The 13,158-nt window shown below is 42.8% G+C and overlaps 1 protein-coding gene across 1 annotated transcript; it reads right to left on the bottom strand.

Annotated features, from left to right (window-relative positions):
* Positions 1–1,964: 1,964 nt before the first annotated feature.
* On the bottom strand, positions 1,965–10,242 carry six3b (SIX homeobox 3b). Its single transcript, XM_037980614.1, has 3 exons — positions 4,779–10,242; positions 4,001–4,684; positions 1,965–3,554 (listed from the first exon to the last, which is right to left on the bottom strand). The coding sequence occupies exons 1-3, from the start codon at positions 4,814–4,816 to the stop codon at positions 3,416–3,418; spliced, it is 861 nt and encodes a 286-aa protein (XP_037836542.1). The 5' UTR covers positions 4,817–10,242; the 3' UTR covers positions 1,965–3,415.
* Between the last annotated feature and the right edge of the window lie 2,916 nt (positions 10,243–13,158).

The raw sequence follows: 13,158 nt of genomic DNA, 5'->3' as shown, positions 1-13,158 counted from the left end.
GGGGGGGGTGGGGGGGGGGGGGGGGAACAGCGGAGCGACGGGGCTCACGTGAAGTCCCCCCGGAGCTGGAGTGTCTCCGCCGGGTCAGGGTGGGAGAGAGCCCGGGCAGCCGCGCCTAGCCATCCGGGATTGGTCGCTCCTCTTCCAGCCCGCCTCGGCTCGGGCTCGACCTCGTGATTTTAGCGCGCGTGTACTCCCAGAAAAGCACACACACAAAAAAAAAATCCCGTCTATGCAGTCTTTTTTTTCCCCTCTGGCTCACGAGCACCCCAAACACATCACAGGAGCTTTTTTTTTTCCTCCTTTAGGTCCTTGCGCGCGCCCCTCGCTTCCCGTCCCCTCGCGCTCCCAATCCGTCAGTGAGCTCGAGCTGCAGGAAATGCGCAAAACGCGTCACACGCGCTGCCGGGCTCTCTCGGATCTTTGTGTGTGTGAGTGTGTGTCATTTACAGAGAGAACGGAATTCACCCGCAGGCATGGAGTGTGTGTGTGTTTGTTGTCTGCGTCCGCGTGTGTGTGTGTGCGTGATCGCGCGTGCCATCTCCAGACAGCCAATAGAGACGATCAATCATTCAGTTTTTATATGCGTGGTCACAGGCAGCCTCTACACACACACACACACACACACACACAATAAAACACGTCCATCTACGACCACGGTTCTGAAAAAGTTAGCGCGTTTTGCAAAATGTAAATAAAAACAAAACGCAGTGATTTGCAGATTTTATTTATAATAAACAAACCAGATCCTAAAACTAAACAAATGGGAAAAACAATGAGGTGATTTTGAGTCTGATGGCAGCAACGGACCTCTATAAAAAGTCGGGACATGTCCTTGTTTCTCACTGTGAAAGCATTTCTTCTTGTTCTTCTTCTTCTACCATCAGTCTGTAAACATCCAGGACACGAGGAGAGCAGCTGTCGGAGGTTTTAGAGGGATTGTTGTCCCATTCTCCTCTGATGGAAGATTCTAGCTGTTCAACAGTCCTGGATTGGAGCAGATGTTGATCTAAAACCTGCCTATACTTTTCTGCATTGATGGAGCCTTTCCAGATGTGTAAGCTGCCCATGCTAGAGTCACAAATGCACCCCTATATCATCAGAGAGGCAGGCTTTTAAACTGTGCTCTGATCACAGACTAGATAGTCCCTCTCCTCTTTAATATGGAGGATATGATGTCCGTGGTTTCTAAAAACAATTTCAAATTTTAACTAATCTGTTTTCCAGTACCCCTCTTTGCTTCAGTCCTTTTTAGAGAAGAGAAGATGGCGGCATGTCTGGATTTTGTTCACATCTAACTTCTTCTTTGCCTGATAGAGCTTTTAGCAGCATTCGCAGATGACACAGACTCTTGAAATCTTTTGATGACATTATGAACTTCCCAATGTTCCACCAAAGGAACCCCTGCCCATCTTTACTTCTGAGAGACTTTAAAAAGCTGTTTTTATTCTATCTATCTATCTATCTATCCATCCATTTTTGCCACTTTGTTCCATCAGCTGTTCTTTCACTTGTTTGTAGAGGTTCTGCTCCTTCGTCTTATTTTACTTTTAATTTTTTTATTTTTTACGATGCAGGGAATGTTTTCCGTATGACGTGTGCTATCGTACCAGTTTGGCTCTTCCTTTATTGAATGTGATCTGGCACGGACTGCTGAAATATTTAGGCTGGCACATTTACTGGTGATGACGCTTCATCGATGGCAGCACGTGTTGCTCTAAATCTCTTCATACTGTTTCAAAGTAATTGAGCTGTTTAGCCTATTTGCATGATGCTCTTCTACACGTGACCCTCAGTTATTGTGAATTTTTTTCCCAAGTTTCAGGTTTTTCTTTTCATTTTTTAGCAGTCCACAACCTTAAGAACATTTTCTTGGCATGGCCCAAATTATAAGCTGTGAAAGATGAAGTTAGCTCTTTATTCTAATCACATTTTTTAGAAAAATAAAAAATAAATAGCAACTAAGCTAAATAAATAACAGAAACAAAAAACAAATCATCTATTTTATCTAATTATCTAAAGTCTTTATAATCGTACAAATTTTCCAAGAAATATTAACGTCTAAATGCTTTTCCTGGTCAGCTGCGCCCTCTGCTGGTGTGATGGACGTACTGCCAGCCCGATGACACCGCCTAGATGTGACGTCACTCAATGTTGCGTTCAAGTACTGCTCGGAAATCCGACCTAAACTCGTCCCCAATCGCTTTCACCGGCGGAAGATTGATTGATAAAACCGCGATTTCTAGTTTTAAATGAACTCTTTTAGGAAAATGCTACAGTTTCCCGAGTTACACCGGGAAAAAAAGAGAAACAGAAAGAATATTTAGATATAAGTAACCAACTTTTAAAACATATAAAGTGTAATAATTACAAAAATACATTAAGAAAATGTTAAACTAGTTTTGTTTTCTGGCCACTGGGTGTCGCTGTTGTATGTTTTGACTACAGTTTTTTAAAGTAAAGCAGAAAAATCTCATTGAGGGCCAATTTGGTTAAACGCGCAGGAAACTAAGTTTTATCAACAAAGTTGTTGAAACCTCAGTGACAGAAAATACCTTCCATGACGCAAAACAAAACAGTTAAAATAGTTCATTTCTGAAGTTATTATCCTTTTAAATAACAATATTTAAATGTAAACAGCATAATGTGTTAATGTTTCTTGACAGCTGTAAAACTTAAAACGTTTTAAAAATAGTTCATGTAACCGGTTTTCATAAAATAACTTTATTTATATAAAATGAAAGACATTGTTTTAGCTTAAAATCGAACACAGACACAAACTGCACTGTCATGTTTAGGTAAAAGGCAAAAAAGGGGATATAAAACAGGGAAGTAGGGTTTGGTGGTTTGGATTGATTGTCTATGGTATACATCCAAGGGTCTTCCAGGAGCTTCTAAAGAAGCTAGTTTCATTTAGGAAATGACACATAATCAGAGAAAATGGGAGTGATTTGCTCACTGGTTTCAGTCTGTAAAGGTCCTGCTCTGTGAGGGTCTCTGGGCTGAAGTCCTGCACTGATGGAGGTTCGATTAAATGAGCACATCCACATCCAGTGGTGTGGTTTTAAAAAACTACAAAGTATTAAAATCCAGGATTTTCGTCTGCGATCACATAGGAAACCAGCAGCAAACACAAAAAGGTGTCATTGTAAGAAAAAAAAAGGAAAAATGGTCAAACCTTCATGTAACATCAGCTGAAAAAACTATTTACTGGGTTCTAAGTTGATGCAGAGTCTCAGCCATCCAGGACATGACAGATTTATTGTCTGGGCTGGAATTATATTCAGATCAGTCATTTTTAGGTCCTGATTTGCAGCACAAACTGTCTCCAAAAAATATACATTCTTCTTCTTAATCTGTTACCCAGTCTGGATCCTCACAGGCCTCTAGTAGTCCATTTCATCCACCAGTAGCATCAAACGTCCAGGTCCGAGTCACTGTCTGTCACTGAGAGGAAAGTTTCCCCATCCGCGCGCTCCGCGCTGCCGTCAGGGCTGCAGTCTCCTCCGCTTAGTGTATGAGCTCTCTCTGGACACACCCGGTGGTGCTGCAACCTGAAAGTGTGGGGAAGTCATTGTGAGTTTATCAGATTCTGTTGAAATCCAATTAAAATTTCACAAAAGATGAAAAAAACACTGACGTGCAAGTCTATTTCTTCTGAACAAACTGTTAAATAACATCAACTTTTACCCTCATAGGCTGGATCACTGACCCGAATATTGTAGAGATGGGTAAATAAACAAACAACTCTAAAATAACTATGTCACGTTCAGAAATAAAAATATATACACGTTGTAAAGCTGTGCGCTTTTACGCACGGATGCCTCTTTTACGCGCAGCCTTGCCCATCTTTGGTGTCTCTTTTAGTGTTTAATAAGAAGGATGAGCTTTAAATAGAGTCTGTTTGAATCTAAAAAATAAAGTTAAAAAAAAATCCAGTCGTAGATGTTAGCTGGATTAAACCCAGATGCCTCTCCAAGCCACAGAAGAGCACACCAACCTGTTTTTAGCTGCTGCCGCGCGGTCCCTCTGTCTCCGGTTTTTGAACCAGTTCCCAACTTGAGTCGGCGTCAGTCCCGTGGCGTGCGCGAGCTCCCGCTTCTTCCCCGGGTTGGGGTAGGGGTCCTGCAGGTACCACTCCCTCAGCAGCCCCCGGGTGCGCTCTTTGAAGCAGTGCGTCTTCTGCTCCCCGTCCCAGATGGTCCTCGGCAGCGGGAACTTCTTCCTCACGCGGTACTTGTCCACGGGCCCGAGCGGCCTCCCGCGGAGCTTCTCCGCCTCGCGGTAGTGCGCCTCGAGCCACATCGCCTGAAGTTTGCCGTGGGAGGCGCGCGTGAAGCGATGCGTCTCCAGGATGCGGTAGAGCTCGCGGAAGCTCCCCGCGTGGAAGGCCACGACGGCACGAGCCCGCTGCACGGACTCGTGCTCGGAGATGGAGTCGCGGCCGTCCGCGGTCACCGGGAGCGACCAGAGGAAGCGGGCCAGCCGCTCGATGTCCCCGGTCTCCTCCAGGGTCTCGCACACGCTGGCGATCTGCGCCGCGGAGAAGCAGAGGCCTGGGAGGGCGCGCGGGGGGCCGGCGGCGGGAGGGCTCTCCGGTGACCGAGAGCCGGGCAGGTGAGGGGGGGCATCCACGAAGTGGGGCAGCAGGAGGCGGGAGGCTGAGAGGAAGTCGAGCGGCGACCTGAAAACCATCTGGAGCTCAGAAGGAAGCTGGAAAGGAGACGTTTCTGGAACCGAGTGACAGAAATCTGCTGGACTGAGACTCTTTAGCTCACCTGGGAGTCAGGGAGGAACCCAGCATCTGACTCCTCATTGGACCCTCAGAGCTGGACTGACATGACAAGAGCTGTCAATCAAACAGAGGATTTATCTCCCTCCTGATCCACCAGCAGAACACTCAGACACCCACCGATGTCTTTATCTTTAACATAAATTCAACTGATGCAGGGAAGTCATGAAACTAACATTAACATAAAGCTCAATTTGACTTTGAATACTTACTGTCTTCAGTTCTCTCATATTCTCAGCTTGAACTTTGAAAGAGGCAACAAATATCTCCACTTTATCTTAAACACATTTAATCTGCTGCAACCCGTTATTTTAGGTTAAAAACAAGTCATGGGAACTTTGATTTAAAGTAGCACATAGGAATAAAACATTTAAGCAAAAATAAGAAAATAGTAGCAGAGAAAAGCCCCTGAGAAGATTAAATTTCTAACAGTGCTTGAAGGAATGCATATCGCCCAGGTTTGATCAAACTGAATATAACGTTATGAGCGATATTGTAACTTATCACCTGTTTGCCGTTCAGTAACAAAAATGCTGACAGTGATCAGAAGTCTCCCCTGGACCTGAAAGCGTATGTTTCTGTAAGTGGTCTCCCATTACTCTAATCACTTTCTAATCACTTTTCTCTTCCCTAATATCCATAAATTCAGAGCTTTAGGATTAGTGTCGGGGGCCACGCAGCCTGACAACATTAGTGTAATGGAGCAGCATATTCAATCAACATTAACATTTGGCTGCCCTGGACCATATGCTTCGGAGTGTGCCACTTTTCACACTGATCTCCGGGTTTGTTTGTTGCTCCATATGTTGTCGAGCCGCCTGTCGGGACATCCACAAACACAGACTGAGCCAGAACATATACGCTTGATTTTCTTTTTGGAGGGGGTTTCAGGTTAACATCTGATCATAAAGTCTTTAAGAAAATGTTAAGTCAAGATAAAATTCATTTAAAAGTAACATGAGTGGAACTTTGTGCGCGGGGATGATGCTGAAGTGGATTCATCAAACACAAAGCAGAGAAGAAGAAGAAAAAAAAACACTCTTTTAAACAAAATGTCACCCAGCGCTGTGACGCTCGCTCACATTGAAACAGCCCCAGAGCGAGAAAAAAAAGGGGGTCACCCCCGTTTAAAGGGTTAATGCCAATTACCCCCAACAGACAGATGTCCAAGCTTGGTGGACTGAGCTGCTGTGGGCCTTTTTTTACCCCTCTCACTGGATTAATCAGATCAAATGACATTTAAAAATAAATAAAGTTGATTTAAACTTCAACTGTAAAAGTTAAACTAAAACATTTATTATATTTTTGTCCCCATGTTTGAATTGACTGGCTAAAAGAAAATCAGACGAGCATTTTCAAACTGATTTCATTGACTTTGCTCAGATTTAAGAGCTCTAACAGCAAAAAAAAAAACATTTATAGGTTTAATATGAAATTGAGGCACCACCTGAAAAGTCTTAAAAGTAAAAAAACAACTTTTCTGTAGCTGAAGACGTTTCTCTTCCCACCCGAGAAGCTTTTTCCATTTGAAACTGGAGAGTGTGGCGTTCCAAGTTGTAAACAGTGCGAGATGCAGCTAAATTCACATGCAGATTAATCTCACTCCCCTCCCTCTCGAGGGCCGTTAGGGTCTTTTGTTTGTCTGGCTCACAAAAAGAGATGTTTTGCTTCCACGAATGAAGGTGTGAATTAGAGTGAGAACGTCTGGGTATCAGGCTTAACGCTCCGTTGAAGTTTGAGAAAGCTGAAACCTGAGACTGATTAAAAGTTGGTCCCTCTTTCTAATGGGGGTTCAATGGAAAGGTTATGAACAATAAATATCTTACCTGTGGTAGATAACCCTCCTGTTTGAAGAAAGAGTTTATTTCTGACCATATTGCTAAGCTAACGGCTAGTTTAGCTGGATTCCTGCCTTCTGAAAACAACTCCAATCTCAAAACTAATTTACTTTATTATTTGTGACTCATATGTTTTAGAGAATTGGCACTTCTAATATTCTTTAACTCTTTTTAGCAGCACCTATGTAAAATTATAAATATTGGCAAACACTAAAGGTTTACTCAGTGGATAATCAACTTGACTTAATATGACAGGATGAGAAGTTGTCGATGAATTTAAGCATCTTCTGTGTTGGATATCTCTCTGTTTCACAAACTAGCGTCGCGTCGCTCAGTCTGCTTCATTCCAAAAAATCCTTAGACAAACGAAGCGTGTTTTCTTTTCTCTCTGTGTTGTAACAGCAGAACAATGAGAAAACACACAGCACAGCCGTGGCCAGAGATCCCCCTCGCTTGAAAAGACATTCTTCTATTAAAAGCAGGAAGGACATGCCAAACATACTCGAGCAGAGGTGCTCGAAGCGCGGTGATTAGAGGGGTGTTTTAATTGTTACGGCTAAGTTAATTCAGCCACCTCTTTATTTGGGACAATCTTCAGGGTGGAGGAGGGACTGGAGAGCGGGTGGATGACACTTTGAGAGGAGACAAAGTGAATCGTCGTTGCGTCTCCTTATCCTTCGTAAACAAAAGCCCAGCTCCTAATTAACCTCACCGCTGACCTCCACAACTTAACACTAACCTCTTAAGCCCTGAAACTTTAACCTCCTTACCAGTCCTTTAAAAAAGGCTGAACACCCCCCACCCCACCCAACTCCGTCCCCAAAGCCTCCTCCTCGTTAAGCCACTAATCACTTCCTGAGTCTTTGTTGTGCTTCTGTGCTGTGACAGGACCGCAGGAGAATCTGGTGGACAATGGCTCCGAACAAAGGAGGGACGGGGTGAGACGGACCGGGAGGGATGATTATAAGAAGGTGGAAAGAGAGGGTTTACACTAACCTGATGCTAACAGCTACGATTCACCGACTGATTCTAAGAAACGAGTGAGAGTTTGTTCTGTCCGTCCCCTGAAGCTTACTGCACACGTGGACAGATGGACGCAGCGCTGAGTCTCCTGGTGTGTGGTCACTGTCTGCCCATGTCTTGACCTTTGTCAAAGAAAGCTGGGGATGACAGGTACTCAAGTACCTGAGCGACTAAGCCCAGCGGCTGATTGGTTTGTAACTCAATACCCCATCCTGAAGTAATCCTGCTGTTTCACCAGGGAGCCACCTGCAGAACTGCACAAATATATATTTATTTACTGAGTCATGTTTAACAGTGTGACTGCTGAGTCAGCATTTAGACTATTGTTTCCCTGTTTGTTTGTTTTTTGCCTACTTTTTGCAAACCAACTGCTTCTGCATAAGTTGTGCTATTTTAGCCCTTCATGCATCAAAACCTTCAGCTCATTCAGAAGATGGGCGCCACAACTTTTTTTTGTCATTTTTACACCTTTTAAAATATTTAACTCCATTTGCAAATATTTTCCCAATAAAAACACAATGAGATCTCTTCAGCTTTGTATTTCTCTTCTCATGCTACTTTTAGTTTTTAGGTTTTAACTATCCCTTTGCTAATTTTAGCTACTGTTCCGGTACTTTTAGCTAACGTTTTGCTGCCTCTAGCTCGTATTTTGTTACCTTTAGCCAGCTTTTTTTCCTACCTGTAGCTTCTAGCTACCATGTTGCTTCCCTTTTCTTACTTTTAGCTTTTTTCCCCTTTCAGGTTTTAGCTAATGTTCTGCTTCTATTATCATTAACAACTCCGTTTTGGCTGATTCAGTAAGTTTCAGCAGTCAAATGCACACTGCATTTTCAGAAAATGCAATTTCTTTACACTTCGCTTGCAAGGACCCACATTTTCTCGTGCAATAATTCGACAAGTTTTCTAAAAGTTTTACAAGAGAATCATTTTTTTTTTTCATCTTTAGCCTTTTGTTTGTTTCTTGAGCCACTTAATTCTGATCTATAATTTCTTCAGGCACCAGTAACTCCTGGGATGAATCAGCGAGTCAACACCGTTTTGTCCTTTACTTGTCAAATGAAAAAAAATCACAAAAAAAAAAAATTAATGAAAGAAGCAGCCGAAGCCAAAGACTTTCAAACAGTCCTGTGTGTGTGTGTGTGTGTGTGTGTGCGTGCTCAAACAACCTGACAGGTCACAAACACACACAGATGCTCACAAATATGTATCCAGATGGGTGACACAAACATTAAACAGAATCACCTCACTGACAGATGAGCAAACAGAATAATCCCATAATTTGACTAATAATTCGTCACATGTGCGTTTCTCCGCGATGCTTTCAAACAGCAGATTAGGACAGCTGGGCCAGATGTAAGGTGAATAATAATAATATAATTATTCTGTGTTTTGTTAGTGTCGTCTCACCACTCGGAGGGTTTTTAATTAATAGCTTGGGTGAGATAAACACAGCGCCCGCCTGACAAATAAACACCGGGGGCCAAAAATAAACAGCTGGAGCTTTAACAAACAACTGACTGTTAGGCTTCCTGACGCGTGGTCGCTCTGATTTAATAAGCGAGCACAGCTAAAACATTAACATCCTGCAGTTACACATGTTCAGCCGAGCTCAGAGGGGGCGGGAAACGGTGGCACAGAAAAGAAATGGATGAGAACGAGTTTGAAACTTTTGTTTTGTTGACCTGAGCTGAAGTTCTTATACAAGCTTGTTATCGCAGGTGAATAGAAGTTAAGGTAAAACTTTCACAAAGGTACATTTTTTTTACCTAATTCTCCTTTCCGGGTCGCAGGGAGCTGGTGCCCATCTCCAGCCATCGCCGTGCGAGAGGCGGGGGACACCCTGGACAGGTCGCAAGTCAATCACAGGGACACATAGAGACAAATGAGACAAACCACAAGGTAAGATTTTAGGGAATCTTTAAAGAAACAAAGTAAAGTTATCTATACATTTGTTGCTGAGCACAAACTATCTGAGGTTCCAGTTTAGTTTAATCATAATTTTAACAATTCAAAGTAATTTAATAGGTGTGTTTAACCGTGTTGAGGAGGGGCTGGTAACGTTTTTTCTGACTTTGAAATAAAAGAAGAGAAGCAAATTGATCTCCAGCTGGAAGCAGAAAGGAAAAGCCGGCGGGATGATTTGCAACAAGAAAGTATAAACTGCTCAGAGAGGATGAAATAAATGAGGGTCAAAATGAGGAAGAGAAAAGGGAGGAGGGTTTGATAACTTGGGGGAGGGACAGAGAGGGAGGCAGAGGGGGGGAGAGGGGGGCTGGCTCCTGTCCTGTCTGGTGTGTGCTTGAAGGGGGAGTAATCTGCTCTAATCTGCTGGATGTTAACCTATCTGAGCAGCAAGAGCCAGATTATCCCTCTAACAATGGCCAGCTGCTCATCTGCTAAATTACTCCACTCAAAATCATATGCTCGGGGACACACACACACACACACACACACACACACACACCAACGTGATGTTTTACAAAGTCGTCTCGTTTCGTTCAAACTCAGAGGAGAGCCGTTCGGTCACTCGGGTTACAGCAATAAGTACAAAATCTTTTTTCCAGTGAAAAGACCAGAGTGGGCGGACATGGGCAGGCGAAAGAAAAAAAAAAAAAAAAACACCATTTGCATCTTTTTTTTTTTTTTTTTTACGTCCAGCGCACAAAGCAATTCAGATTTCTCATGGTGTCGGGATCAGCCGGGTCAGGTGAGGCTGAAATGAAGAACGCACACCCAGTGGGACTGAATTTCTTCACTTGAAAAGAAGAAACAAACATTTACAGAGGTAAAAATACGACGATGTCACTTCCGGTTATGGCGTCTGACTGAGCAGCTGCAGGGCTCTGAGCTCCGACCAATATACCCTACATTTAGATATCTAGACCACTGCTAATATATTTTTTGTACGAGCAAACTCTCTGGGATTCAATTCAACCTGCCAAGATGCCGAGTAAACACAAATTAAAAACTAAAACTACCAGCAAAGAGGGATCCGAAGGCGAGGCTAGCAGCGAAGTGGAAACCGAGCACATGGAGGAAGCTAACGCTAGCTCCCGGACTTCTGAAGCTAACCTCCTGGAAGCAATTCAAGCCTTGAAAACTCACTTTACCACGCAACTACAGGAAATTATAACTTCGAATCAAGAAATTAAAGACACAATTGGAGTATTCCTCGAGAGGCTTACCTCTGCAGAATCCCGCATTAGTAACCTGGAGGACGGCGTCGCCTCGTTAACAGGCAAAGAAACATCCATACAAAAGAAAATCCAGGATCTCGCTTTGAAGGTAGACGAGCTTGAAAACAGAAGCCGGAGATCCAACTTGAGACTCGTGGGTTTACCCGAAAAGACAGAACAAGGGGACACCGCTGCTTTTCTGCAGATCTGGCTGATAGAGGTCCTGGGACGGGACGCGTTTCCATCCCCCCCCATTATCGAGCGGGCCCACAGGCTGCAGGGCCAGAGTGTTCCAGGCGGCCCGCCACGCGTGATCATCATGAAATTCTTAAACTATCAAGACAAGATGAGGGTGATGACTGCAGCCCGTCTGAAAGGAAAGGTGATGTACAACGGCCGCCATGTGATGTTCTTCCCTGACCTATCCGCGGAGGTGGTGAAACAACGGAAACAATACGACCAGGTGAAACAACAACTCCGTAATCTAAATATAAACTTTGGGCTGATATTCCCAGCAAAGATGAGGATTTTCCAACGCGGCAATCGCTTCCTCTTCCACACGCCAACGGAGGTGGAGGAATTTATACAGAAAGCAAGACAACAAACTGACGGGTAACCACACTTACACGCTTGATGGCGTAAGCAAGGTTTAATAAGGATCAATATTTCATTTGATCGGTGATCCTGGACAATACACATTTCGACTAAGTCTCTCCCTCATAGCGGTGGGGAATAATTCTTGGTTACAATGGTCGGGGTTCGCAGTTTAATGTTGTGGTGCGAGTTGTTTAAGCAGACGTTTTTTCTGCTCCTGTTTTTCTAGGATCAGTAGCATAGCCAAGTCACAGAATAGAGGGGGAAGGGAGTAGGAGATTCCCACTGGTGGGAAATCTCAGGAAAGTCTTTTGTGTTTGTAAATGTTCAATGTTTTCAAGGTGCAATGTTCTACAAGTTGTAAATTGCAAGTTCGTACAGTTGAGACAAAAAACAGAAAGAGATGATATATTGACATTAAGCAAATGAGTACGGAGTCCGTTGTTGATGTGATCTCCTGGAATGTAAGAGGCCTTAGGAAATTGATCAAACTCAAAAAAGTAATGAATAGACTTAAACAATACCATCCAAAACTGGTTTTTATCCAAGAAACACACTTACTTACAACCGAAGTTGCACGACTAAGAAGAAGATGGCCGGGTCAAATACTTTCTAGCTCATTTTCTCCACACTCTAGGGGTGTGGCAATTCTTATTCATAAATCTTTACCTGTTTGTATAAAAAAGACTATCATAGATCCTGCTGGGAGATTCATAATAATCCAAGCCTCATTGATGAACCAAAACTTAATTTTGGTTAACCTGTATGGTCCTAATATAGATGACCCTGATTTCTACAATAATTTGTTTCTCTCTATTACAGCTTTCCACGGTGATGTGATCTTTGGTGGAGATTTTAATTGTACGTTAGATCCGAATCTCGACCGATCATCAGGTTTAGATTTGTCCCACCCTAAAAGTAGACGGGTTATTCAACATTTTATGTCTGAACTAAACTTAAGAGATATCTGGAGAGTACAGAATCCAACAAAGAAAGAATTTTCTTGCCACTCAACCACTCATAATAGCTATAGCCGTATAGATTACTTCCTAATTTCAAACTCCTTGGTTTCCAGAACTAAGAGTTGTGCCTACAAAAGCATATTGATCTCTGACCACTCACTATGCATGTTTAAATTTTCACCCATAATTGCGTTTAATCGTAATCCTATTTGGCGATTAAAACCCCACTGGTTGCAAATTCCCAAATTTCTGAAATTTATTGAGATAAATATTGATGATTACTTCAGCCTTAATAAATCTGAGACTACAGCATCTATTAGATGGGAAGCCTTTAAGGCTTTTATACGGGGTCAGATGATAAGCTACACAAAAAATAAAACTAACAAAACTGTCATGGAAATGCTAAAACTTGAAGAACAAATAAAAGAGACTGAGCTTGAGTTAAATCTAAAGGGCTCTAAAGAAAAGCAACAAGAATTGCTAATACTGAGAGCAAAATATGACAAACTATCCACTAACAAAGCTTCATCAGAGATATTCAGATTGAAACAATCCTACTATGATCAGGGAGAGAAGGCAGGAAAACTTCTAGCGTGGCGCATTAAGGCTTTGCAGAATGAGAGGGCAATAAATGAAATTATATCTGAAAATGAAAATACTACTGATCCTCAAAAAATTAATGATCTCTTTAAAGATTATTACTCAAAATTATATACGTCTAAAGGGCACATACCACAAGCATCACTTGACTCCTTTCTTAATTCTGTAAACAT

This window comes from Kryptolebias marmoratus, linkage group LG17 (genome assembly GCF_001649575.2).
Source record: "Kryptolebias marmoratus isolate JLee-2015 linkage group LG17, ASM164957v2, whole genome shotgun sequence".
NCBI classification, from domain to species: Eukaryota; Metazoa; Chordata; class Actinopteri; order Cyprinodontiformes; family Rivulidae; genus Kryptolebias; species Kryptolebias marmoratus.
This window is presented reverse-complemented; position numbering and strand designations above follow the sequence as displayed.